The 27,783-nt window shown below is 39.6% G+C and overlaps 4 protein-coding genes across 15 annotated transcripts in view; 2 read left to right on the top strand and 2 right to left on the bottom strand.

Moving 5' to 3' along the window:
* hfm1 (helicase for meiosis 1) overlaps positions 1-22,713 on the bottom strand; it is a 42,220-nt gene extending 19,507 nt beyond the window's left edge. For 2 of the 10 annotated variants that reach the window (XR_007144317.1, XR_007144316.1), the window contains exons 1-11: positions 5,550-5,894; positions 5,123-5,229; positions 3,269-3,381; positions 2,839-3,064; positions 2,525-2,724; positions 2,164-2,208; positions 2,010-2,080; positions 1,791-1,923; positions 918-1,069; positions 750-827; positions 503-658 (exon numbers count right to left, since the gene is read on the bottom strand). Coding sequence is in view for 8 of the 10 variants with exons in the window: in XM_047820348.1 (XP_047676304.1) it covers positions 503-658; positions 750-827; positions 918-1,069; positions 1,791-1,923; positions 2,010-2,080; positions 2,164-2,208; positions 2,525-2,724; positions 2,839-3,064; positions 3,269-3,381; positions 5,123-5,196 (1,248 nt within the window). In the remaining 2 variants the exon portion in view is untranslated. Of the gene's footprint in view, positions 1-502; positions 659-749; positions 828-917; positions 1,070-1,790; positions 1,924-2,009; positions 2,081-2,163; positions 2,209-2,524; positions 2,725-2,838; positions 3,065-3,268; positions 3,382-5,122; positions 5,230-5,361; positions 5,442-5,549; positions 5,895-6,439; positions 6,593-19,919; positions 19,937-22,322 lie in introns of those variants that run through there. The other 8 variants (XM_027150834.2, XM_047820351.1, XM_047820348.1 and 5 more) reach the window with 7 other exon arrangements.
* The window catches only part of LOC113645130 (tripartite motif-containing protein 16-like), a 664,889-nt gene that overhangs the window by 462,701 nt on the left and 174,405 nt on the right, over positions 1-27,783 (top strand). The window lies entirely within an intron of this gene.
* On the top strand, positions 6,818-20,936 carry znf644a (zinc finger protein 644a). 3 transcript variants are annotated; one of them, XM_027150836.2, is made up of 7 exons: positions 6,825-6,953; positions 7,221-7,338; positions 10,015-12,394; positions 14,232-14,789; positions 17,553-17,678; positions 19,573-19,672; positions 19,941-20,936. In XM_027150836.2, the coding sequence occupies exons 3-7, from the start codon at positions 10,030-10,032 to the stop codon at positions 20,110-20,112; spliced, it is 3,321 nt and encodes a 1,106-aa protein (XP_027006637.1). In that variant the 5' UTR covers positions 6,825-6,953; positions 7,221-7,338; positions 10,015-10,029; the 3' UTR covers positions 20,113-20,936. The 3 variants fall into 3 exon arrangements, with proteins under 3 accessions (XP_027006636.1, XP_027006638.1, XP_027006637.1); XM_027150835.2 differs by lacking the exon at positions 7,221-7,338 and having other exon boundaries at positions 6,818-6,953; XM_027150837.2 differs by lacking the exons at positions 7,221-7,338; positions 17,553-17,678 and having other exon boundaries at positions 6,818-6,953.
* On the bottom strand, positions 22,850-27,602 carry lrrc8da (leucine rich repeat containing 8 VRAC subunit Da). The gene is made up of 2 exons (XM_027150839.2): positions 27,317-27,602; positions 22,850-25,672 (listed from the first exon to the last, which is right to left on the bottom strand). Exon 2 carries the CDS (start codon positions 25,668-25,670, stop codon positions 23,199-23,201), a length of 2,472 nt encoding a protein of 823 aa, XP_027006640.2. The 5' UTR covers positions 25,671-25,672; positions 27,317-27,602; the 3' UTR covers positions 22,850-23,198.

Genomic DNA, 27,783 nt, shown 5'->3' with positions numbered 1-27,783 from the left:
CTTTGAACAGAGTTCAGAGTTTATTTATTTCTGGCACGATGCACGACTCATGAGTCACCTGCGAGTGACGTAATTCCGTTTGGGAGGAGTTTAGCGCTGACGTATGTGGCTTGAACAACCACATTCATTTACACCTGTCCAGTTTCGTCTGAAACGCGTCCCAGACCACCTCCTGAAGGGGTTTGTACCATCGGATTTATATCCGTCTTGAAAACGTTTCGGAGGGCATTTAGACCTGGTCTTTTTACCATCGGGTAGCTATCCAATCACAGAAAACGCATGAAGTGACCAGGTATAGAAAACCTCATATGTCTTAATTCCATCTACTTCCATCTATCTATCCTTCATTTGTGTCTGTCTGTCTATTCATCCATCTACCTATCCTCCTTGTCTTGTCTATCTATTTATGTGTATATATACAGTATATATCCTTGTCTTTCAGTCTGTTTTTCAACTATCTATCCATCCATCTATCCACTCATCCCCTGCTGAGCCTGCGCACATCCTGCAGGTTTGGGATGGTCGCTGAGACTGCTACAAATCTCATGTAGGTTTTTGAGTGTGGTGCTTCAGCCGTTCGGTACGACTGCATGGTCTTCATTCTGCTGACCACCACCTCCAGCGTCGCTCCTCGGGTCACGTCTTTCACCACGTGTATCTACAACACGGCGCAAAAACAAAGAGGGGTGAAAACTCTGGATCGCTCGAGTGACGTTTTATTACACGACTAAACTTTAAACCCTGTAGACCTCGTCTATCAGGAAGAGGCGGACGGCGTGCAGTAAAACGTTATCTCTCCACTTCCTTGTCATACTGTCCCACTTTTCCTTCACAGAGAAACCATGAAGCATTACCGATGCCTGCTTTGTCACGGTATTTGTTTCGTTCTGAAATAAAACTCATAAGCTTTAAATTACGGGTGTCGTCATGATCAGATGAGCGTCCTGGATTTCAAAATAGTCGTCGATCTCCGTGTCTCCGGTGAGCTCTTTGCAATTCAGTCCCAGTGGGCCGAATTTCTGCTTCCAGTCTTCATATCGCTGACTGCAAAGAGCTTTAATGGGAGCCACTGAGGGAGACAGAAGAAAGATGACAGTAGTGTGACTGGAAATCACAGGTTTATACAAACACAGTGTCTCGAGTGTCAGTGCTTTGTAGCAAGCTGCTTATATTTATAGCTTCTGTAATGTAAGTGCTAACAGGAATCTGCCATTCTAACATTAAACATTACAGGGGAAGTCGTGGCCTAATGGTTAGAGAGTCTGACTCCTAACCCTAAGATTGTGGGTTCGAGTCTCGGGCCAGCACTACCACGACTGAGGTGCCCTAGAGCAAGGCACCGAACCCCCCAACTGCTCCGCGGGCACCACAGCATAAATGGTTGCCCACTGCTCCGGGTGTGTGTTCACGGTGTGTGTGTGTTCACTGCTGTGTGTGTGTGTGCACTTTGGATGGGTAAAACACAGAGAATAAATTCTGAGTATGGGTCACCGTACATAGCCGTATGTCACGTCACTATACAGATAAGCATCATGTGTTGTTTTTGAACACAGGCGCTGGTAAATTGTTGGTGTTTAAGAGAAATAAAACACTTCAGTACATGCAGTAAAAGGAAAGTAATCAACTCTGGATTGGTGATTATACCACAGCTTCACTGCAATATTCTGTTATCGATTCTTTTTCAATAACAGCGGTCTGTTTAAAGACTAAACTTGTACTTGTGTGTAACCTAAGCTGATTACTTTAATATAAAAATACAACATGTCAGTTCGAAACACGTCATGACCCACTGTATACGGCTTTGACATCGTGCCAAGGCTCCGTCGTCTCCGTTAACAGTCGAACGATAGCCAACTCAAACAGCACCGTTTTCCCCGAGCCAGTGGGAGCACAGGCTACAAAGTTCCTACTGCTATAAAGAACCTGAAACCCATAAAACACGGTAATCGGCACAGTGTACAGTATTATTAGTAAATGTAATAAAAGCGATAGTAATAAATGACACTCACATCATCCAGTGCTTTAGACTGCACGTAGTTAAAGTACGGGAAGTCGTTGAAGACGATCCTGAATTTAACAGCTGTGTAAATATGACTAAGGGAAGCTGTACAAAGCCCGGATGTTTTACACGACTTACTCAGCAGGCAGATTGGTAAAGGATACGGATTTCAGACACGGGACGCAGGATCCCTGGTCCAGATGATGTTCCTTAAACAATGTGGTAAAAATAAGTGATTTGTTCTTTTTTATTCTTGTCATTATGATGATTGGTGATTAACTTGTATGCACCTTGTACACTGATGACATTTGCATTGTATTAAAAGCACACACACACACAGACACACACACACAGCATGCAAACAAGCTCACTGTACATTTTTACATGAGCTAGATTTGTTTATAAATCTTAATTAAATTATTATGTCCACCAATGATGGGCTGTGTGTGTGTGTGGGGTGTGTGTGTGTGTGTGTTTGTGTCAGACTCAATATCAGACACTCAGAGCATGTTGAGTCTATATCACCTTGTATCTGAAGAGGCTGAGGAGAGAGAGGACGAACTACAGAGCAGTTGCGTTGTGGATCGTTGCCTCCACGCTTCCCGAAAGAACTACAGGAAGCGGTCAGTGGATAATCTGTTGCCATAGTGACCGAACTGATGCTTTGCTGGTTCACTGCTGGAATGGAAACATTCTTGTGCTTGCTCATGGGAGGTTTAAATAACCTACGGAATATTTAAGGAATAAAACTCTTCAGGATGTGCAGTTATCAGAAAAAACGAATCATCTTCATAACATTTAACACTTTAGTAACAACCTAGTATTTAATTCATGTTTACCGGGATTTGAGTTGAGAACCAGTGGGAGGATAAAGTCTAGTTTCTCCTGAATTCTGCGATACAGCAGGACCGTCCTGATGGAGTCCAGATCCACATAATTCAGGCCTCCAAACTTCACGCACCTGCTGCTCTTCTGCTTCACCTGTCTGACTTTGGACACACCGTCCTTCACAGACACCGGGTCCTCGAAAAGGGGGCAAAAACTTCTTTGGTTTCTGAGAGTAAGCTTAAGAGGAAGCGGGTGAGGATAATTAACACATCACAGAATTCAATTAAGGCAAGAACAAAGGATTTTAGGTTGGCATCTTGCAATTTAAAGAAAATATTAATTTTTTTTATACGTTTCTGAGAATACGGTTTGCACTATGTAGATATTAAACCTGTGCTATCTAAAGCCAATCTTCTTCAGACGAACTGTAACTACACTGACCATGAGACTTCAGGCTTTCTGTCTCTTTCTGGAGCTCCTGAGTCGCTGGGATTGTGGAAATGTCTGGTGCGGCATCCAGTTTCCACACACTCTGATCCTGACATAATGGATTCCTGTAAGGGTTTATATGTATATATATTAAATAAATAAATAAATAAATAAATAAATAAACACCTAAAAAAAAGAAACAAAAAGATTTAGAGCTAATCTGTACATAGATCTACCTAACTTTACTACCACATGTCATGTACGGGGTATTTTCCTTGTGGAAGTTGTTTTTGAAATAATTTGTATGATAAACATCGACATGATGCATGTTTTTGAAGAGTGTTGTGCTAGTTACTAAGAAATAGTAACTATTTACAGTTACTAGTTACTTCGTTCAAAAAGTAACTCAATTACTTTGTTGATTACTTACACCAAAAAATAACACGTTACTGTTAAATGTAACTTTTTAGTTACTTTTTTAAAGAAATAATGAGCATATTTCCACTTAGAGAAACTCGTCTTGCTCTCGCCTCGACTCGTCATTACCGCCGCACACACAAGTGTATTTACTTCAATTTACACATTTCACAATTTGTACATTTGTACATACAAATTGTATATATTGTATATTTCACCTGCACATTTCACACCTGTAAATGTGTACATACAATTTCGTCTATACTGTATATGTCAATTCTGTTACACGGTGGAGCTTCTGTCACTAAAACAAATTCCTCGCATGTGAAAACATGCCTGGCAATAAAGCTGATTCTGATTAAACGGAAACACGCCCAAAGTCTTCGTGTTTACAGGTTGGCATCCACCAATCCTACAATGCCTCACTGCTGTAAACAGGTTAGTCTGTAGGCGACACTAAAGCCAAAATGAATTAAATTAAAAAAGTAACTGACAACCGCACAATATGGTATTTAAAAAGTAACGTGTTAGAGTATTAGTTACTGTCAAAAGTAACTGCGTTACAGTAATGAGTTACTAGTAGCGCATTATTGCCCAACACTGATTCTGAATGACTTATATGAGATGAAGCCGGGTGTCAGCAGTGCAGACGGTGACCTCAGGGTCGTCAGCAAAAGACATCTACCACGTTTGAGTGGGAGATAAAATTATATCACTGGTGATGGTGATTGATGCACAACCACTTATACAAACACTTCCATATGGATAAAATCCAAACAATCCATTTTACATTAAACATTACAGGGGAAGTCATGGCCTAATGGTTAGAGAGTCTGACTCCTATCCCTAAGGTTGTGTGTTCGAGTCTTGGGCCGGCAATACCACGACTGAGATGCCCTAGAGCAAGGCACCGAACCCCCCAACTGCTCCCAGGGGGCAACAGCATAAATGGCTGCCCACTGCTCCGGGTGTGTGTTCACTGTGTGTGTGTGTGTTCATTGCTGTGTGTGTGCACTTTGGATGGGTAAAACACAGAGAACAAATTCTGAGTATGGGTCACCGTACTTAGCTGTATGTCACGTCACGTCACTATACTGATAAGCATCATGTGTCGTTTTTGTACACGGGCGCTGGTAAATTGGTGGTGTTTAAGAGAAATAAAACACTTCAGTACATGCAGTAAAAGGAAAGTAATCAACTCTGGATTGGTGATTATACCACAGCTTCACTGCAATATTCTGTTATCGATTCTTTTTCAATAACAGCACTCTGTTTAAAGACTAAACTTGTACTTGTGTGTAACCTAAGAGCTGATTACTTTAATATAAAAAACCAACATGTCAGTTCGAAACACTTCATGACCCACTGTATACGGCTTTGACATCGTGCCAATGGGTGAAACGCCCATTTTTGTTTTCAGGAACATTTTAAACACAACCGTCCGCTCACACTTTATGAAGCACAGGTCTGTCAAAGAACAGGTTATTGAGGGAGAACGTGAATTCTGACGGCGACGCCATCATCCTCCGGGTTCAGATCAACCGCTTAGTAATAATCTGTAAACAAACAGAGCTGTAATTAGATTTCTAAACTAATTTATCTCCCATAGATCTAGACAAAATGGTGTGACGTTCAAGTATTAAAAAATAATTAAATTAAAAATAATTTAAAAGTAAATAATCACTAACTTTATAATATCTAGCTAAGAAATCTCTCTAGTTGTCATCAACAATCAACAGCTGAGGGAACAACTGTATGTTTACAGCTCCTATAATGTCACAATGCACATATTTACATATTTTATGACTGTTTTATAAGTTGTCACACGATATATTTCTTCTATGGAGTAATTCTGGCACTTATTATTTATTAATACCTTACTATTGTGTGGAGAAGATATAGCTAATGAGCTAATCTACAGAGTTTTATTTTATATTGATACGTCTCGCGCCAGCGGTCTCGCGCAATGCTATTTTTACTAGCTAGCAAAAAAATAACGAGGGATCTTCTGACTCTGAAAGAAACTCTAACGTTAGATCGTCGATACTGAATTTAATTCGGGTCAAAATAGTATTTTTAACCCAAATTGTCATACAGCCTTAATTGACGACATGAACGGTTAAAAAGACATAAATAACAACAGTAAATGATTAAAATCCAGCCAAAAGGCGAGGTTGAGGTGAGGAAAAAGCAGCGGCTGTGTCCCAAACGGCTATATAGTGCACTCGGTTTGACGTCTAAGCCGTTAACGATTACGTCCTGTATAGTGAACGTGTAGTATAAGTGAGGATCGATTTGGGATCAGACCCGGGAGAAAGTGAAAACAAGCACAACTCAGAGGGAGAGAAATATAGGAGGAAAATATATATGGTTTAAAACACAAAAACTAAAAATAAACAAACAAAATCAGAGTTCTATTAAATATGTAAATATTTCCTCAGTTTTATCTCAGTAAAGTCGGGATGATGGTTAATTATGATGGTCAGCTAACTATGATCGTTTGCTAGCTATTCTGGTTAGCTAGCTATGCTGGTTAGCTATGATGGTTAGCTGGCTATGATGGTTAAGTTAGTTATGATGGTCAGCTAACTATGATGGTTAGCTAGCTGTGCTGCATAGATATCTATGGCTATGATGGTTAGCTAGCTAGCTATGCTGGTTAGCTAGCTATGATGGTCAGCTAACAATGCTGGTTAGCTAGCTATGATAGTTAGATAGCTATGCTGGTTAGCTAGCTAAAGGCACCGGCGAGTTGCTTTTTCACACCTAAAGAATTGGTTTAAACACGAATTCACCACATGTTCCGCCTCAGTTTCACTTCAGCACACGTATTTAAGGCGTTGATATCATTTATTTTTTTAGAAAGAAACCCAAAATAGAGCTTCTTTGTCGTGTCATGTATTAGCCACAGTGCTTTCTCTCTCTCGAGACTCGGCTTTTTGGTGCCAGCTATTTGGACGGTTCCACTTTTCTTTAGGTAATACCATGTCTCCTATTGTCCAGAATAATACAACCAAATCGTATATTCAGTGTAACGTAAAAGCGTTTAAAAATGCTTTAAGTAAATTTAGGTTACAGATTTTCATTCTCTACCTCTAAAAGTAAAAACGGCGTTTTTTTTCCCTTTACCATCTACACGTCAGCCCCATAAGGATGTGTAATGGTATCGTCCGTGGACCATCGGCGCAAACATGGCGGCTTCGAAATGGATGGAAGGCATTTGAAAAAAATGAAATGATCTCACTTCGGTGTTATTGTTCTCGGTTTCAGCGACGGAAAGGTATGTTTAAAAAAAGAAAGAAAGTGTTTTTAATGTTTGTTTTAGAGTGAGGAGCTCCCTCGTTTGTCCAAGTGGTAGCAGTTTTGTTAGCATAGATACAGAAAGATAACAGACAATCATAGCTACCTTGCTAACACTTAGTGTTGTTATTCACATCATGCATTACCAGGAGGAATGAAAACTAACTGCAGATGTGTGTTAAGAGCAATTTAATTTGCTGTCGTGCTTTTTATTTAGACTTTTTTTTCATTGTTTAACGTGGTACAGGCTGCAGGACTGAATGCTGTTGTACAAGATGGCAAAGACCTGAGATTAATGAGGTTCAAGTTAAACCATCATGGATCTTTATTTATAAACCCTTCATGCATCTGCACTAAGTTGACAGGTGATTGATGCCGGTGTGCTGTTAACTTTTCTTTCGCAGACCACTGTATATATTTTACTTTTTTCTCTTCACATTACAACCACAATATATGTTGTGTTCTGATATTGAGGTTAATTCATTAAACTCCCACTGTTTTGTTTTAATGCACAGTATTGTGTTGTATAGTGTTTCTGTAGATCCAGGTGCAGTAAAAATACTGAAAACACACACACTTGAAGTCAGTACAATTCCACGTATTGTATAATGTACGATAGTGTTGATAGTGTTATAGTTTTAGATTGATCAAAGACGATTTCAAAATTGTGCCAAATTCTCACCATGTTATGACGCCACGGTGTTCATTTAACGTGATTGTATTCATAATAAACCGACTAAGCCCTCTTATTATACATGATCTTATCAAGCTTGTCCGATGGCAGAATGCATAGAGACTTTCCATGGCAACATAAACCCCACTCAGACGAAAGCCCTATTCGCACGGGATTAGCTTTAAACACATAACTGGGTAGCGTGATGATTTACCCCGGTATCTGTGGGATCTTCCGAGTCCGTAACGTCAGTATTTCAAATGGTCTGTACGTATATACATCTGAATACGTTACGCTATTTTGTTTTGTTTTTTCCTAAAATGAGCAGTAAGAAAATTGGCTTGTTTCTCTGAATTGACATGTTTGTACCTGATTGTGATTGTAGCTTGCAGATGAGTTATATCCTGTGGGTGAAGGGGCGGGTAGCACTTTCCTCCGTGTGTGTTACCTTGCCCCATGACACAGCATCAACAGCAAATTGAACAGATGCAGTTGGCTGGCTTTAGATGACTCGGAGGATATGTGATAGCCTTCCCCTTCCTATGGTGGTAGCAGTCATGTGATAGATAAGACCTGGCTGGATGGCACGAATTGTCCAAGACTAACTTAAGGATATATGATAATGACATTTGTAGTCTGAATGCAAAAGTCACATGATCCATCCCTGACCGCAGTAGAGTGTCCCCTAATTGTCTGCATCATTGCTCTAGCTGTAACCATTGCCTTGCCTCACCACTAGGCTGATAAACGAACGTGACGATGTAACTGCAGATAGAAAAGCAGCTGCTGATTTCTGCCAGAAATCAAACCCAGCAAAAGACTGCTGTAATAAATATGTGACACACCCTTATTCCAGCAGAAGCCATGTATGAAATCCAATCACAAGCGGTCACTGGAGATGCATTGTGTCACTGTGCGATTCGGTCATTCACCGCTGATCAGATCACTTAAGACAGATGCCGTTATCAGGTGTGAATCTGGCCTAAATTATAGATATCTCTCATAATATTCCTATTAATATATGAATCGATTGCTGCTGACTCTCTCCGAGAACATGCTTGCAGTATGTCTGGAAAATTTTCTGACAAATTGGAGCAGGTTGTTTAGAAGGTAAACATGAAAAGTCCTGATCATGTCCTAATAATTTACATCGTATGAGTAAAAACTCAATAATGTCGAGATATGGTCACTGTTTTAGTGTCTAGGACATGAATCAACAGTACAGTGCTACAGTGCATTAGTTAGCAAGTTACTGGTAGTTAGCAGAAGTTACTAAATGAGCTCTAATCAAGTTAGCTTGGTTTAGCTGTTACTATAGAAACAATGTAAATATAAACCTGTGATTTCTACACTATCAGTTATGACCGTAATCAACACCTTCTGACCAATTACAATCCTGAACTCAACAGCGTTGTGGGATAAAAGTGTAATATTGATTCTGATTAAAGGCGGGGTCTCCGTTGTTTGAAAGCCAATGTTGACATTTGAAATCACCAAAACAATTACGCCCCTAACCCAAATGGGTCCCACACCTGTATCGATTGCTCTGCCCACACATACATACGTAACTCGGCCAACTAATGGAAAGAAATGTGTCTTTATCATAGCTGAAGGGAAGAACAATACGATTGTAGATAAACAAACAAGCAAAAATGACACACAAGCATAATCATGTAAAGGACAAAGGCATATATTAGTTCTGTGTAACAAAGCAAAACCAACGTTACTCACCTATAGAGAAGGAAAAAAGCGCTTCAGCGTCTTAAGTAAAGTCGGCCGCATATTCACAGGTCGGAGTTTCCCGAGTCAATAACTCCTGAGCTAAACGCTGTTACTACACAAAACGCGGTTGTAGCTGCCTCTCTACATTACTATGATAGAAAAGAGGTGTTATTTGTGTAGTAACAGCGTTTAGCTCAGGAGTTATTGACTCGGGAAACTCCAACCTGTGAATATGTGGCCAACTTCCTGCTCCTTCAGTTCTCTCCAGCGCTGGAAAGCTGATCATATATTAACACGTCCTACTTCTTGCCTTATCGTAAGTCTTTCTTCTCTTTCTTTCTTTGTTTTTATCCTCCATGTCAATGTCAATCACTTTCTGCTAATGTCACACATGCACACTGAACACTCTCTCCGCCCATATTGTCAAGACACGCGCCTTTCTGCTCATTGGCTACACGTTTGTTTTGATTTTTGTTTAGTTTGTCGTCCCGACTCAGTTTTCTGAAGCGTTTCTCAAACAACGGAGATCCCACCTTTAATGTTAATTTGTTCCGTTTCTATTCTTACGAAAAGGTAAAAAAAAATTATATTCTGCCTTGTTTGTTTGTTTGTTTGTTTGTTTGTTTGTTTTAATTTCATCTCCCAGACATAGTCCTGAGGCATGTCTCCTTTGAAGGAGGATACCAAGAAAGAGGAAAATGACCAGCCCGTGTCAGAAATCTCTGGTCCTCTAACGAGCAAGCCGGCATTATCTCCTGAAGGAAGTGTATTAGAAGCATCAATGCAGTGCCCACAAGAGAACATGACACCAAGCAGTGACCAAGCAGATCTTCTAAAACATGTTAGTTTTATCGACTCCATTTGCGCTGATGTACCTGCCAAAGCTGCCTTTGTTAACGGATCAGCTTCACCCAGCATTTCACAAGAAAAGATATCGGACATCTCCAAAAATGTACCAGGATTGCTGCCTAAGTCAATACGCACACAAAATTCTAACAACACACCAACCGTTCAGTTAGAAGACCACGATCTACTTGGAAAAGATGGAGAAATGTCTATAAGGCAGATGGTAACGGCTAAAGACGTGGAAAACCGGGGCATATGGGGCTTTGACGCGGATTCACCCGTAAATTCATTGGACAGTTATGATGATAGTAATGAACTTGAGTGGAATCCTCAGAAAGAGTTTATGAAGTTTTTGCTGGAGGATCAGGATTGTTCTGAAATGGAGGCTAAAATACCTGCTTCATCATCTAGAAGGAAGTGTAAGTTGGACAAGATGGTGATGGTAAATCCCCCAGAAATCTCAAAAAATCATCATATTGGAGAGGCAAGCCAAAAAGAAGCAGAACCACAATCCAAAATGCATTCACCAAAATCAAACAAGTCCCAGTACTCGAACGGAACAGCAGTGGCCTTCAGAAAACTTCTACAGAAACCAGCAAAAATCGGGAAGAATAGACAAAAGTCTGGATATGTTCAAGAAATACCGTCCAGAGACTCTGGCTTGGAAGAAGAGCCTACGTTATTTCTCGGCAATAGCAGTTTTAAAGACAATTCTCATTCGCAAACGCACACAGAAAACCGATCAAAACAAAAGCCATTCATATGCAAAGAGTGTGGAAAAGACTTTTATAATCACACTTCGCTTTTAAAACACATAACTGTCCATCAGACAAAAAGACATCAGTTTGTGGAGGGAATCACAGAAACAGATGAAATAACAAACGAGGGCAAAGACGCAAGGTTACAGTGTCCACAATGCACTTTTGGAACCAACTGCCCCAATACCTTCGTCCAGCATGCAAAAACTCACGAGAAAGACAAGCGGTATTATCCCTGTCAAAAGTGTAACTTCTTGGCAGCAAGTAAAAATGAGCTAATCACTCATATGCTTAGCAAGCATCCTGTCACCGATGCTCAGCGTACGATAATCGAAAGACAAGATTTACTACTGGGACAAAAATTTGGTAAGTCAGATAAAAAGCTAAAATTGGTAAGGAATCACAAATCTTCGGACAAAGATTTGCTATTATTAGCTGACTCAGAAAACAGCAGCTGTTCGTCTTCATCCGAGAGTGAAGCGCAACAATCTTTAAACGCCGAAGATTCCAACGGCGTTTTACAAAAGGATAAACCAAAATCAAAAGACACGGCAGATGATAAACTGGACAAAAGTGAATCGAAACTTGACAAATCCATTCACACGCTGATTTCCCGGAAGAGGAATTGTGACTCAGAAAGCAGTTCTGCTCCAAACTTTAACAAAGTTGGTGTTGGGGCTGGGAGTCCAGACTTCGGTCAATGCTGCAGTAATGATTTCCTCAATCCGGAAGAGGACTCGCCATCCCCTGCCAAGTACAAGGGGAAACTATTTGCACTAAAGGATGATGAGTCGGTTTGCACTCTAAAATCCGATGCCATCGGTCAAGGGTTCAGCTGTAATAACGACCGTTTTAAAGGAGAGAACTCAAGCACTAACCACAAACACATACCCTCTGAGAAGCAGACCTTAAAGAAGTCCCCATCGAAAAGAAAAATGTCCACTCCGTTCCACAACCTACAAGGCCAAGATATTCTGATCGATTTTCCCAAATGCAGGCAAATTTTCCAGAAAAACTCCAGTCTCTACCTTATTAAACAATGTGATTCTAAAGATGACGCACATATCAGCAACAACACCTTTAGAAGCTCAGAGGCCTCGTGTGACCTCTCCAAGCAAGAGCCGGGTTTGTCGCAGACTGTTTCTATTAAAGAAGAATGTATGGAAAGAGAAGTGTCTGGTGATACCAACGAATCAGGTTCTGTGAAAAATGGCGACTTTAAGGTCAACCTAAAGTCTTGCCCCTACTGCCCAGCTGTGTTTCAGTCAGGGATCGGTCTGTCCAACCATATACGAGGGCATCTGCACAGAGTGGGCGTAAGTTATAAAGCACGTCATGTTGTATCTGTAGCCCAAGTGGCTTCTCGAGATAAAGTTCCTCCTGTTCGGCGTAGGATGGCAGCGGTACCTCAAATTAAGACAGGTAAGCTTTTGATTTTTTTATCCCTTACTTACTTTCTTTACCTTTTAAGCTTTCTTCATTCAAAATATGGTCAAGTTTAAGACTAGGCAAGGATTAGTATCCTGTACAGCTATGCTATAAGGATACATATCTTACATACCATGCATGGTAAAAACTATGACTTTTTTTGTGTTCCTATAGTAACTTTTTTTAACTTGCTTGCAAGGTCTTCCATGGTTTCTCAAGGTTTGGTCAAGACTTAGGGTTTTATCAATTATTTATTTGCCCTCGGTTCTCATTCCAATCAAGCAGTTGATCTCGGCTATCAATAGACTCTGTCTTGGCTTCTGCTGGGTTGGAATGAAAACCTGCTTCCACATTGACCCTTCTGGGTGAGATGGGCCACCCCTGCATCGTATTGTTTTATAGTGCATTACGATTATTTTATTACTTTCCCTAAGTCCATCAGTTTGGTCATGTCCAAGACTGAGTTAATGAATGGCAGAATGGGACTGCTTTATTTAGCTAAAATTTGTAAGTCCAGCCACCTAAAATTCCTTGTTTACAAAGGTTTGGATAAGCATGGCCAAATGGTTACCATTTACCTTTAAACATGAGACCATTAATTATTAGTTTGTGAATATAAAGAAGAGGGATTATGTTCCCTTTTTATGATACTACTTTTGACTGTCACCCTAGTTTGTGAACAGAGAGTTTTAAATCTCAGATTTAGGTGTACGATGTGAGGTTTTGCCCATTCAGCCCCAAGAGCATTAGTGGAGTCAAGATGTCTGGCAAGAAGTCTTGGTCAAAGGTTTTGTTCCAGTTCATCCAAAAGGTCTTCAGTGGGGTTTAGTCCAGGCTCTGTGAAGGACACTTTAGTTTTTCCTCTCTAACCTTAACACACCATGTCTTCATGGAGCTCCTTTCTGCCCAGGGACACTATCGTGCAGGAACAGGGGTTGGACTCTTAAATCAGGGTCCCACTGTGCGATTTGTTATAATGCTTTGTGATTGTTGCTTGTCCGATGGTATGAACATGATCCCCATGTCACACTAGGGCTGGGCAATATGGCTGAAAACTGTATCACGATATCAGTGTTTCATATCGGTCGATATGGATAATTATTGATATTTTTTTTATGACCAGGAGAAAAAATATATTACATTTAAACATTTTTATTTTAAACTTAACCTTCCTCTGATCAGAATCCCCTCAGTCATTAAGACAGAAATGTCAACAACCAGGAAACCTCAAATTAAAATGTAAACATAAGTCTAAAGTCACAATGTACACTTAACAATTATCCCTTAAATGTTAATTGATAATTAAGTGTACATTGTGACTTTAGACTGAGATATATCTGTAATATAAAGCACAAACCTGATACAGTACAGTAACGTTGTCTGAAATATAAAACCTGCAGAAATAGGAAGAAGTAGCTGACTTTTCCGCTTTTATTTACAATCTCATTTTCTGCTCATCAGTCGCCGGTTACTGAAGAGGAATCCAGCACACTAGCAGGATACAACGATATGGCGCAACCGAACATGATACTGTTACATGACTGGATGTTAGCGTGTCACTCCCTACGTTGCTAGGTTACCAGAGAGCGAGTGCCTTTGTTAATGCAACCAAACTCTCTTCGCAAACTCTGTTTTCTTCCGACGAAGAATAAAAAATATCGAACACATTTTTATTGATATTGATCACGTGTCTATCGCGATACATATCGTTATCGTTTTATCGCCCAGCCCTATGTCACACTGTAGGATCTCGGTTGTCATCATGTCAGACTGTACGACAGTATATATGTTATAGTGAACATACTATAATGAAATATTCTTGTTGTTACAGAGGTTGACTTGCCGTCGACCGAGCCGGCTTCAAAGCCAAAATCAGAACTCACGTGCCCGCTATGTAGAGAGTGGTTCGACACCAAGACCGGATTATCCAATCACGTTCGGGGCCATCTTAAAAGGCTAAGGAAGCCATGCTCTACATCTAAGACCAAATCGCCCGTGATCATCCTGAAGGAGCTGATGCGTGATAAAAAGCAGTTCCAGATCAAATTGCAGGCCCTTAAAAAGAAATGCCGCTCGAGGAACTCTTTACATCCCTACAAATTTAGTAACGGTCTCATCATTTCAACGGCAAAAGTGCAGCGTTTTGCACAAGGCGGCAAGCGACATGGACACGTTTCCTCTAGATCTGCGGAGGAAAAGAAAAGGACAGAGAATAATAAAGATGCAATGAAAGGATCGCCATCGAGCGATCTGATAGGAATTCTAAAAAAGAGGCGAGCTCACGAGGAGGCCAAAGTTAAAACCCTTCCCCAAACTGCGAGAAAAGCTTTTCTTGGTAACTCCATTAAAGAGCGTGATGCATCAGCACAACTCCCAAACTCCGTATCAGGTACTTGTTTTATTTCTTTTTCTTATTTTGTAAAATCGAGCACCCCAGTGCATCACTGTTGTTAACGTTCATGCTGATATGTTTGTGATAGGATTATGTTAATTTATGTTAACAACCTTTAATTGGTATTGTTTTTGAGAGAAATACATCCAGGTATTTATTCATCCTGGTTTAATATGCAAATTTCATCAACAACTGAACAGGGTCAGTTTATAGGACACTCTATATATAAGTTGAGCTAGGGCTGGGCGATATGGCTGAAAACTGTATCACGATATCAGTGTTTCATATCGGTCGATATCCGATAATTATTGATATTTTTTGTGCCTCATTTAAAATAAGGACCAGGAGAAAAATATGCTACATTTAAACATTTTTATTTTAAATTTAACCTTCCTCTGATCAGAATCCCCTCAGTTATTAAGACAGAAATGTCGACAACCAGGAAAACTCAAATAATTCTAATGTAAACATAAGTCTAAAGTCACAATGAACACTTAACTATTATCTCTTAACATTTAAGGTGCAAAATGAAAGAAAATGTAAGAAATGCTTAATAAAGTGTAATAAAATAGTGCAAGGTGTTACATATAAACAGAGAAACCTGAGAGTTTAGTGCACGTTTAGTGCTAGGAAGTTCACTAGCTGTTCACCTTCTGCTGAATAAAGTGTGTAAAATATGTGCATTTTTTTTTTGTAAACAAATAAAACTGAGGTAGACTGAGATACATCTGTAATATAAAACACAAACCTGATACACTACAGTAACATTGTCTGGAATATAAAATCTGCAGAAATATGAAAAGTAGCGGACTTTTCCTCTTTTTATTTACAATTTCCTCGCTCGCTGCGGCTCATTTTCTGCTCATCAGTTGCCGGTTACTGAAGAGGAATCCTGCAGACCAGCACGAGACAACAACATGGCACAACCAAACATGATACTGTTACATCATTGGCTGTTAGTGTCACACTCCCTACATTACTAGGTTACCAGAGAGCGAGTGCCTTTGTTAATGCAACCAAACTTGCTTCGCAACCTCTGTTTTCTTCCGACGAAGATTTAAAAAATATCGAACTTTTTATCGAACACATTTTTTATTGATATCGATCACGTGTCTATCGCGATACATATCGTTATCGTTTTATCACCCAGACCTAAGTTGAGCTGTGCGGGTTTTTTTTAAGTAGAAATACATTTGCATTAGAATCTGTTTGTTTATGTAGCACATCGATTATCTAAAATTTAGGTAAATTTATGTAAATTAAAGAGCTGCCTATGAAACCATGCAGTCAGCACTTGTAGTTTTGAGATCACATTTAAAGCCTCAGTGCATTCTGTGTAATTTTATGTTACTTCAGTAATATGAACAATAACAAACCTGTATACATGCAATATTCCCTAAAACCTTCGGGGTGATTATTTATTTTTTTTTCTTTGCTCACATTTTTATGCTTTTTTCTGAATGTTGATTTTGTATAGTCAAATTTAACCTGACAAAATTTGTTTGCAGCTGCTCCGAGAAACAAGCACGAATTTAGTCATTACATTTTCTAGAATACATCACGTTCGTGTAAATATAAACATTTTTCAATCCAAACCCTAAAGTAATGATGTCTAAATAGAATATTTATGCTAATGGGGCATGAATTTAATAGTCTACAACTAATAATAATCATAAAGTATAATTATTTATGTCATTCAGAATTTATTTTGAAATCAGAAATGAAGGTTTTATTTTTAAAATGTAACAGACACATCATAAAAAGATACGTTTTAGAACTGAATTTTATTATAGTTTAACGGAGTTCTTATAGTTTTGTGTGTAAACAAGTTTATTGTTCGTATTGCTGAGATTACAGAAAGGGTGTTGTTGTTGTTAATAATAATAATAAAAGTTTTTGGAGGTAAAATTAAATATGCACGTGCTACAACAATTAAACACAATATCCATGCTAAAGTATATAAATCTGTCTACAAAATTGATTCAGTAATTCATTTCATTCTTATTTTTTGCTTCTTCAGTAAAAACTAAATTCCTACAAAATCTTTTTACAAAATGAATTAAAAATTTTCTTGAAATTTAGAAACACATTAAACAACGGACAGGAAGATAAAGCTTTAGAACTCGTTAGAAATTGACCGATCCACGTACTAACCCGAGATTAGACAAGCTATCACTGTAACAGTGAATTGATCAGATTTGATCATTCTTAAGTTATTAAATCATTTATTTTAGATTTTTTTTTTATTCTTTGGCTTGTATACTTTTTTTAGGGAATCAAGATGAAGCATAAGAAAAACAAATACAGTTCTTTTTATTTTCTTAGCTTCACAGTGTGTCGTTTTGTTCTCTCGCTGGTCACAAATGAAAGTTTTACATTTCCGTAATTCGAGTTTTAAAATCGTAGCGAAATATCAATTATAGGCTTGTTATCGGTTTTATCTTATCTTTGTATCGTGTCACCTTTGATATCGCTGTAATGTGGCCAGATCGGGTCATGTGACTGTCACATCACAGAACCGAGAACCAATCGTCCGACTGTGAGAAATGTCACGAGCCAAAACAGAAATTTCATTGCAGCTGTGACTGTAAATTTATATAAAAATGTTACTTGCAGGACAAAGAAAGAATTACTAATTGTAAAATGTAATGTAAATTTCTTGACACTAGAGTTTATTCTCTGGAACATCAACACAATTTCTTTATCTTATTGCAAGAATTTATCTGTTTTTCTAACAAACTGACTCTCTGTCTGTTTCAGAGAAAAGCGAACTAAACAGAAAGGTTTGCGTTCACTGTAACGCGACTTTCCACAGCGGAGTTAGCCTCTCCAATCACTTGCGAGCTTACGCACGGCGAAAAAGAAATGCACTTTTGGAAGGAACAAGTGAGTCCTTTTACAGTTTTGCTCAATTTTATTGGGTTAAAACCTGAGGATGTAAAGCTGAGTAGTTCTGACTTGATTTACACTAAGTCAGGGGTCGGCAAACCGCGGCTCCGGAGCCACAAGTGGCCCTTTCGTCCCTCTGCCTCAGTTTTTTTAAAAAAATAAATAAATTCTAAGATCATGATGCTCTTGTAACATTAAAATAAACCGTGTTTAATGTTTTTGTCGCTCAAACTAAGCGTCATAACCGCCGACTTGCGAAATCCGACACCGAAGCAGACGTATTTTCGGTTCGCTGCAGCCGGCAAGTTAAAATTTTGATGTCATGAATACGACGAGGACTCGATTAGACATTGAACATTTTATTTGAAAGTAACCTTCAACCCAGTGTCTTTTTTGTTAAGGTTAGTTCAAACTGTTCAAAATATTTTTGTTTGCCTGCAGAAATAAAATTTTGTTTACTCTGTAGCAGTTCATTGATTTCATAAATGCAACACACTACAGTTTTTTCCTATACTTTCCATAAAGGTAAAAAAAATGATATATGCAGCGTTCTCTTCATTTTAGATGTCAAAAGGGTTTTGTGGCTCCCTGTGTTTTTTTCTGTGGGTCCAAAAGGCTCTCTGAGGGTTTAAGGTTGCCGGCCCCTGCACTAGGAGATGTGTGCAAATCTTAACATGTCAGAGAATAATGAGAGATTTCCTTAGAAAAAAGAAAAAACGGTGTTCATTGCTAAACATATTATATAGTTCTTAAGGACGTGCCTCCGTGTGTGAAGCTCTTAAGTACAGATCCAGCGGTTAACGGATGTGAGCGTGGTTAAGAAGAGCTCTAACTCTGACTTCACACTTCCTCTCTGTTCTCATGTGAAACTAGAAGACTGGCCTTGTGCTGACGTTTCTGTGGTGTAGTTTACACCCCGTTACCCTGAAGACTGAGTACAGTGAGGTTTTTGTCCTGATGTGGTACAAATGCTCATGTTAGGTCTTCTGTATTCTCTATTTTCTCTTTTCTGGTTTGATGAAGGTGACGATTCATTTTTATTTTCATAAGGTGCAGACAGAGTTACAGCCTGTGCACAAAACTGGAGCTCGTTGTAAATATTTAACTCGTTGATTTGAAATATAATGTACTTGTATGTTGTGTACAAAAAAAGAGAGAATTTGGTTGTTTTGCGAACACAATTAAAGCTGTGATTTTGTATTAGGCTAATAATCTAAAACAAAAATAAATATATATTTTGATACTTTTTCAACTATTTATAATTGTAAAAGTAATAAAATGTACACAGTCATTTAGATACATTTGTTTGTCTAATGCATTTTTAAATCTTGGAGTTGAGGTGAAAGTAAGAGAAGTCCAGAAGGCATCACAGGTAAACAACACAGCTAAAAAAGTCGTGGCCTAATGGTTACAGAGTCTGACTCTCAACCCAAAGGTTGTGGGTTTGGGTCTCGGGCCGGCAATACCACGATTGAGGAGCCCTTGAGCAAGGCACCGAATCCCCCAACTGCTCCCCGGGCGCCGCAGCATAAATGGCTGCCCACTGCTCCGGGTGTGTTCACAGTGTGTGTGTTCACTGCTGTGTGTGTGCACTTTGGGTCAAATGCAGAGAACAAATTCTGAGTATGGGTCACCGCTGTACGTCACGTCACGTCACTAAAGTCACAGGCCACAGAATCTGTAAATACAGTGACAGAACACAGGACCTCCTGGACTTCTGTCTTTGCTCTGTGTTGTTCGGGCCCCTCGTGGCGTACGTCCCGGTGCTCGGGCCCCTCGCAGCGTACGTCCCAGTGCTCGGGCCCCTCGTGGCATACGTCCCGGTGCTAATTACAAAACCACAACTAAACATTGTATGTTTGTAAATGTCTCATCATTTTTTTTTTTTTAGCTTATGACTGTAAAAGGAAGCAGAGGTCACGGTCTGGGTCAAAGAAGAAAACTTATCCGTTGCTACACACACCAGAGGAAATTTATAGACTCACTTGCAGGTACTGTGGATGATGATGATGATGATGATGATGATGATTCATGTGTAATAAATGTGCTTTTGTCTTGTGTATTAGTTCTGACAGCTAAAACCATTACCACAGTTATTTTGTCAAAAATTATAATCATAATTATTTTATTAAGCTACAAACATTTATCTCATCTCAAATCAGTTTTTGGTGCTATATAATTTATAGAAACTAGAACACAAATGAGAAGAAGAGTTTTACCAGGTTTAGATAAACATACATGTCTTGTTTCCCTCTGCAGGTTTTGTGATCTGGTCTTCCAGGGCCCTCTGTCTGTGCAGGAGGACTGGGTGAAGCATTTACAGAGACACATCATGAACGCAGCCGTGCCACACACAGGCGCAGCCATGGTGGAGGTCACCTGCTTTCCTGAAGACACAAACGCACACACGCCCCCGCAGACGTCCTCGTAAAGCCGGACGACTCGAGCGACGTTTACGACCTTTTTTTGTTTGTTTGTTTTTACCTCCGCTGGAGTTTCTACGTATTGAGTAACAAGTCGATGAATTTTTCCAGTCATCAGCTCGTGGTGACATTCAGCTCTTTAACACGACCGTTTTTATATAGTGTCACATCATCCTGGTATTTTATAGGACTCCTTTATTGATAATATTCTGATTTCAGTGGCGACCAAGACACCAAAACACAACTGTTACCTCAGACGCTTGACATACGGTGGGTTTTATTTAAGGAATTAAAAAAAAAAAAAAAAGCGCTGCAAAACCTGTATAAATTTTTATGTGGTTACTTTTTTTTTAAAAATTCTGAATTTTGACCCAGTTTAAACCTTTTAGCCCTTAAACTTGTCCAATACGTATGGTACAAATGTATAAAAATAAATAGTAGATATATTTCAATATTACAATTTTACAATTTTTTTTTTTTTTTTTGAGATTAATGTGAAATAATGTAGTGAGTTATAACTAGACGTGTGATGATGACTATCACAGAAGCTGCCGGATATTTGATCACAATTCATGATGATATCCCTACATTCCTAGTTATGACTCCAAAGGTTTTTTTTGTTTGGTTGGTTTTTTTTTTGGTTCATCATCATCATCATCATCATGACTCTGTAACTGAATCTTGTGCTGGGGGGGGAAAGCTGTCAACTGTTACCCATGTTCAATTATTTTTACTGTTATTTTTTTATGAACAATTTTAAATAATTTATGTTGAAATGTAAATGTTGAAAGATTTCCTTTTTTTGTCGTGAGGAATAAAAAGAATTTTTTGATGTTTTCTGCTTTCTGGATATAAAACACTGAACCCCTTGTGTTGTGAGTGTGACTCATCTCACAGTCCTATCGAGAGCTGGATTCTGATTGGTCAGAATGCTGCTTCTAGTACGTTTTTTTTTGTGTGTTTGTTTGTTTAGATAGTAACCACATAGTAACAAATAGCTCCGCCCACACATACATACGTAACCCAGGCAACTAGTGGAAAGAAATGTGTCTTTATCATAGCTGAAGGGAAGAACAATACGATTGTAGATAAACAAACAAGCAAAAATGACACACAAGCATAATCATGTAAAGGACAAAGGCATATATTAGTTCTGTGTAACAAAGCAAAACCAACGTTACTCACCTATCGAGAAGGAAAAAAGCGCCTCGGCGTCTTAAGTAAAGTCGGCCACGTATTCACAGGTCGGAGTTTCCCGAGTCAATAACTCCTGAGCTAAACGCTGTTACTACACAAATAACACCTCTTATCTATCGTAGTAATGTAGGGAGGCAGCTACAACACAATTTTCCTCAAAATTAGCTCAAAGTCTTTATGTCGGACGACTGAGACAGATTCCAAAGGACCGTCTGCAAAGTGCAAAACCCGAAAGCGAATACTACAAAAACATTCAATAACTTCACTGTAATACACTGTACTGTCACCAAATTCAGCTCACACATCAATGATGTCTTGATAGTTATACTACAATACTTATTTGAGGGAAATGTTTTGTTTTTTTTATTAGATGCAAAAATACAAAGGGAAATGTCTTTTTAATACATACGGCCAACTTTAATTAATATTTAATATGCGGCTAACTTTACTTAACTTTACTTAAGTTCCCATCGCAGGCCTTCCTGCTCCTTCAGTTCTCTCCAGCGGTGGAAAGCTGATCCTATATTAACACGTCCTACTTCTTGCCTTATCGTAAGTCTTTCTTCTCTTTCTTTGTTTTTATCCTCCATGTCGATGTTAAAACCGCTTAACTGATACGAACAACGGATCCGTTTAACAAGAAAAAGCTGTAACTTTCTCTAGGAGTTTGCGTGAAAAGCAAACGTCAGAATAAGTTTCGGCTTTTGAGGGAACGAGTGTTTTATAGCTGCTGTAACGTAAGTGACCACAGGAACTAACCTGATTCACAGCTGGTCCACAATCTTAAATAAATTAGGAAATATAATTATTTATATATTGCTCTGATTTATGAGGAATTAAACACATGCTGTTAAAGTAAACTAATCCACTTTGGGGCGATTACAGAAACCTCATATTATTTTTATATAACAAAGTAACCTGAAGTGTGATTGTGTGTGTGTGTGTGTGTGTGTGTGTGTGTGTGTTTCACAGCTAGCAGTTTAATACACTTATGCTCACACACCTGTTAAAAGATTCGTACCTGAAAACAAGAAGTTTTTCAGTGTTTTATCCATCAGAAGCCTGTAGCTTTATTTCAGTGTAAGAACTTCAGCAAAGGTTCCTGGGTCTGAGAATCCTGACTTCCAAGAAATGAACAAACCGTTTCCTGCCCTGCTGCAACACGCTGGCTGTTTCCTGCCATGTTTCCGTTAACAAAGGTGAACAACAAAAGCTGAAGTTCTGCCAGCAGTTTGTAAAACACTGTTTTGTTATCTGTAATTGCTGATCCCAGGTTTATTCAACTACATTTTTTTTTTGGTTTAATTTATTTTATTCTAAAAACATGTAGCTAAAATCCAACCATAAGTCTTAAATATACAGTAAACGTAAACACAGCCTTGGTCGTGTTTTCACCCTGTCACTTCTCTTGCTTCAGATATCTTCCTTATCAGCTGCCACCAGCTTTAACAAAGTGTCAAGAGAAGTCCAAATGTTTCGAACGATAATCTACACCGAGCTGTTAGGGAGAAGTCAAGACATAAAGAGACGTAATAAAAAGTTGTAAAATAATTGCACTAAGATTTTAATTCAGAAATCATTACATAGCAGGTAATAAGAAATCATTACAGAGCCACAAGTTGCAGAACAAAAAACTAATGAAATCCCAGAAAGACTGAAAAATAATTCAAAGCAACACTTTAGCAAAAAAAAAAAAAAATCGAAATATACACAATTCTTTACTCTATCCCAAAACCTTGTGTCAATTCCCCTTAAGTGAATTTGCTTTTCTGCATGCTAGGTTTTATAGGCATTCTGTCCGAACACTGCTTTAGATCAAAGCAAAACGAACAGAAAAGTGTAGCTTTCTGGAGTCGGTCTTAGCAAGGGACTAACAAGGGGTCAAGAATTGAATAATCTACCTGGTAACTGTTGCAGTCATTCTCTCCTTTACCTCAAGCGGAAGTGTGTCAAAAAGCTGATCCTCAACACTAAATAAACTTTTATGAAGATGTCTACATTGACCGAGTTCGTGTGGAAGGTGATCCAAGCGGTTCCCCTTCACGTCCAGTTGAACTAGATGCGTTAACTGTCCGATAAATTCAGGAAGGACTGTGATTCTGTTGTTCCCCACGCAGAGGACTTTAAGTTTGATACATCTGAACAGTTGTGTGGGAAGTAACTCTATATTATTTGATGTAATCTCAAAGTGCTGTAGGCTCTGGAGACGTCCCACTTCATCTGGAATCTTCGAGATGGTGTTGTGGCTGAGATCCAGGTACCTGAGCTTGGGCAGTGAAAACAACGTGGCTGGTACAGTGTCCAGCTTGTTGTAGGAGAGGTAGAGTGACTCGAGGCTCTTCAGATGATTTATGTTTGGTGGAATTTCGACAATCTTATTGTGCCACAACTTGAGGCATGTCAGTCTCTTCAGACTGAAAAGGCTGGTGTCTTCTTCGATGGTCTGTAAACTATTAGATTTCAAATCCAATTCTTGCAGGTTTGTCAAGCTAGAAATGGCATAAGGGATCCTCTCCAGGTCACAGTGAAGGAGCTCCAGCTCACGCAAGCTTGTCATCTTCTTAAGAATGTTCAGTACCAGCAATTTAGTACCGTCGTTGTCCACCACCAGCTTGAAGAGGTGTTGTGAGAGATCTGTGATGTTGGTGGGGATTTTGTTAAGGTTGCTTTTGAGATATAATAGCTTTAGGTGCCTTAAATCTTTCATGGATTCCAAACCAATCAGTTTGTTATGTTCTGAGTTTAAGCTACCCATCAGGTAGAGTTCCCTGAGATTCTTCAACAGATAAACCCATGGTGGGATTTCAGTCACATCGGTAAACTTTACATGAAGGCACCTGAGGTGATCTTGGAGGTAAGTGAAACTGGCTTGTTCCACCTTGGCAGGGCAGTTGTAGAGATGAAGTTCTTGTAAATTATTAATCTTAGAAATCTTGGCTGAAATTCGGACCTCGGGGATGAGTTCAAGCTTAAGGACTACAAGCTCACTGAGATAATATACAGCATTGGGCAGTCCTGAGAGACTGTACAAGTGCAGCTCCATCTTTTTTTCGGCGTTGCAGGTTACATGCTGATTCAGTTTTTCTATTGTCCATTCATGATTAAGGCTAATTTCTCGAAGCTTGTTCTCACTGACCTCTGACAGGAAAATCCCAAATCGTTTGGAGTGCAACTGGTCGTACTGGTCGACCATATGGAGGAGAAATGCAAAGTCATTTTTGACATCGGGGATATCGCTGAAGCTGCTTTCCTCTCTGAATTTTTCAAATGAGTATTCCTTAAGTGGACGTCGAAAAAGCCAGAAAAGTGCATACAGGCACACGAGGCAATAAAGGCTGATTATAGCCATGAATGTGAAAATGAGCTTTCTCAGCATGAAGGCCATATTGTGGGTGCAGCAAAATTCATCATATCCGGTTAAGTGCTCGATTTTGGGTTTACATTTGTGATAGAAATTGATGTCTGAAGCAATAGTTGATGTGTACCCCAGGATAAAGATCAGCTTGAGAGCTTTGATGATGGTCTGTGCCACATAGAGGTTGTAGATGAAGCCGCTGTCCTCAATGTGTGCTCTGAAGGTACGAACCTTCTCGAAAAGTGCCTTAGCTTGCTCACCATCTTTTTTGTCCAAAATGGTCATACTTGAACCTTCAGGAACAATCTTCTCAGCGGAGAACCTCACGCTGTTTTTACCTAACGCTTGCTGGGCTGAACTGGTGCTCTCCTCTTGGCTCTCTGAGAACAGAGAGCTTGGACCAGACTGACCAGCAATGAGTCTCTGCTTGCTTTCTTCAGAGTCTTCGCATGCAGTTTCAGATAGTGCCTTTGTGGTCCAGGGCGATTCAAAGCACCTGTCAAGGATGGAAACAAAATGCTCTATCTTTGAGCTGGTCTTTGGGTATTTGAACCAAAAATTACTGCTTACCATCAACACAATGGTGTGTATCAGGACAAGGTAAGGAAAGTACTTTGAGTACCAGGGCAAGGCAACATGGTAACACATCTGGTTGACAAAAATGTACTGCTGATAGTCCAGGTTAGTTTTGCGTCCTTTTGGCTCAGCATTGATTTTATCTACCACGTTGTCCGGAAGATCCTCTGTGGCTACGGGTGTAGTTCCTAAAGCCAACGTGGAGCTCTCCATTGGGGCAGGTGTCATGTATGAGTTTGTGCTTGATGACTTATTGCTCTCCTCTAGAATGGGAAGACAGGCCACGTAATCTTTGGTTAACTGCAGTGTTCCAGCAAAAATGGCTAACATCAGCATGACGAAACCCAGGTAATCCATGAAGACATCCCACCATGGCTTCAGTATTCGATACACAGGCTGGATGTCATTAAGAGAGGCAACTTCAGTCAGGGTAAACATCTCTAAAATCAAAAACAATGAACAATCACAAATTTTAATCAATTATTTCCAATTCTTCATCATGGTTTATCAATGCTGTGTTCAAAAATAAAACTAAGAACTGTCACATGTGCTAGACTGAACCTTTTCAAGACAAATAAGGAAATAAGGAAACTGCTGATTAATGTCTGGACTTGTTAAGTCATAATCAGACACTAAGTATGAATAATGATGTCCTGCAGTACAGTTTTACCATCAACCACTGAGAACTGCAGAGAATATAATCTAGTTAAGCGAGCATGCTTCGATGCCTAATGGAAGACAGAAACACGTCGCTAGAGTCGTCTGTGGTCACATGAGCTTTCTCAACAACACGAATGCAATAAACTGCATTCCATTTCAACACATTACACTGTTTACTATAATCTTTCACTTGGAATCGTGAACCTTGAGTGATATGATATTCCATATGTGGGAATGAGTAATGTTGGATTCCAGATTAGTGTTGTGAGAAAACTGAATCATGATGGATGGATGGAAGGAAAGATAGAAAGAGTGAGAAAGAGGAAGGGTATAGGTCTGAAATGACTAAAGGAAGATAAAATTGGGTAGGGAAAAAATTACAATGTCTATGTGTGTGTCAGTGTGGTGTTAGGTGTAACAGTGTACAGAATCGGGCAGCTCTTCACACTCACACTGCTGTAGGGTCTCTATAGTTACTGAAAGGGGAGAAGTAGTGAAACACACACACACACACACAGCGAGAGAGGGGGGGCGGGGGAGAGAAGAGAGAGAGAGAGAGAGAGAGAGAGAGAGAGAGAGAGAGAGAGAGAGAGAGAGAGAGAGAGAGAAATAGACAAAAATAAGAGAGACAGAGAGGGAGACAGAGACAGAGAGAGAGACAGAGAGACAGAGACAGAGAGAGACTGTGTGTGTGTGTGTGTGTGTGTGTGTGTGTGTGTGAGAGAGAGAGAGAGAGAGAGAGAGAGAGAGAGAGAATGTGTGAGTCTGTGTGTGTGTGTGTGTGTGTGTGTGTGTGTGTGTGTGTGTGTGTGTGTGTGTGTGTGTGTGAGAGAGAGAGAGAGAGAGAGAGAGAGAGAGAGAGAGAGAGAGAGAGAGAGAGAGAGAGAGAGAGAGAGAGAGAGAGAGAGAAGAGGGGGCTTTTTATTTAAAGTCAAACCTGTAAGATATCCTTATACTTACTTACCAAGACGTATAAAGTGCGCGCGCGCACACACACACACACACACACACACACACACACACACACACACACACACACACACACACACACACACCAGGAGTTAAAATGTTGCCTCTTTGTATTAATTGCACTGCTCCTTTAAGGACGTATAAAGCACCGGATGTTATTTATTGATATAATTTGCTAAATTTGCTATAATATATTTATTTGACATTACTGTAATTGATAAGAGCACGTGCATTTAATCCGCGTGGCTTTTTTTGTAAATAATTAAAATTTTTAATGTCGTTCTATCAAACATGCATCATAAATACCAAAAAGATGCCCTGTGGCTTACACCAGCATATTACATCTATGTTTAACAGGTCGAGGTTAAATGTGCGGTTTTGTTCGGTGGTCCGTTTACGGCGCTGAATAATAAGTTTACAAAGCGCTTATAACGCGACACAAACAGGAAACTTACCGTCTCTGGTGTCGCTTCCTGCTGTCACATCACACAGCTGCGACCCAAACCGTTTTACCGGGAGAAGGAATCAGAACATCGGAACAGATCTACAGCAGGACCTACAGCAGGATCTCCGTGGAACCATTTCACACACACACGCGGATACAAAGTGCCCACGAGACCTGGCACTGTGTGAGCGCGCTGTTGCGCCGGTGAGTGTGCGTGTGTGTGTGTGGGTGTGTGTGTGCGTGTGTGTGTGTGTGACAGTAGTGGATGATAAACAGAGTTCAATGTCCAAGAAGCATAAGTTGAGAGATTGCAGTGCACAGTGTCAGAACTAACACCTTCTGAGCTGAATGAATATTATACAGACCTGCATTAACACCCACAGTGTTTACTAAACACTAAAGACTAAAGACTAAAGTGTAAATGTACCTGACACTGATGAATGGACACTATAGTGTGCGATAGATACTCAAAACTCA

Source organism: Tachysurus fulvidraco, chromosome 11, assembly GCF_022655615.1.
Source record: "Tachysurus fulvidraco isolate hzauxx_2018 chromosome 11, HZAU_PFXX_2.0, whole genome shotgun sequence".
NCBI lineage: Eukaryota > Metazoa > Chordata > Actinopteri > Siluriformes > Bagridae > Tachysurus > Tachysurus fulvidraco.
This window is presented reverse-complemented; position numbering and strand designations above follow the sequence as displayed.

Coding starts and splice junctions, on each gene's coding strand:
- znf644a (XM_027150835.2), top strand. CDS start 10,030: ATGTCTCCTTTGAAGGAGGATACCAAGAAAGAGGAAAATGACCAGCCC. Junction 12,395..14,231: donor GGTACCTCAAATTAAGACAG/GTAAGCTTTTGA, acceptor TTGTTGTTACAG/AGGTTGACTTGCCGTCGACC. Junction 17,679..19,572: donor TGCACTTTTGGAAGGAACAA/GTGAGTCCTTTT, acceptor TTTTTTTTTTAG/CTTATGACTGTAAAAGGAAG.
- lrrc8da (XM_027150839.2), bottom strand. CDS start 25,670: ATGTTTACCCTGACTGAAGTTGCCTCTCTTAATGACATCCAGCCTGTG.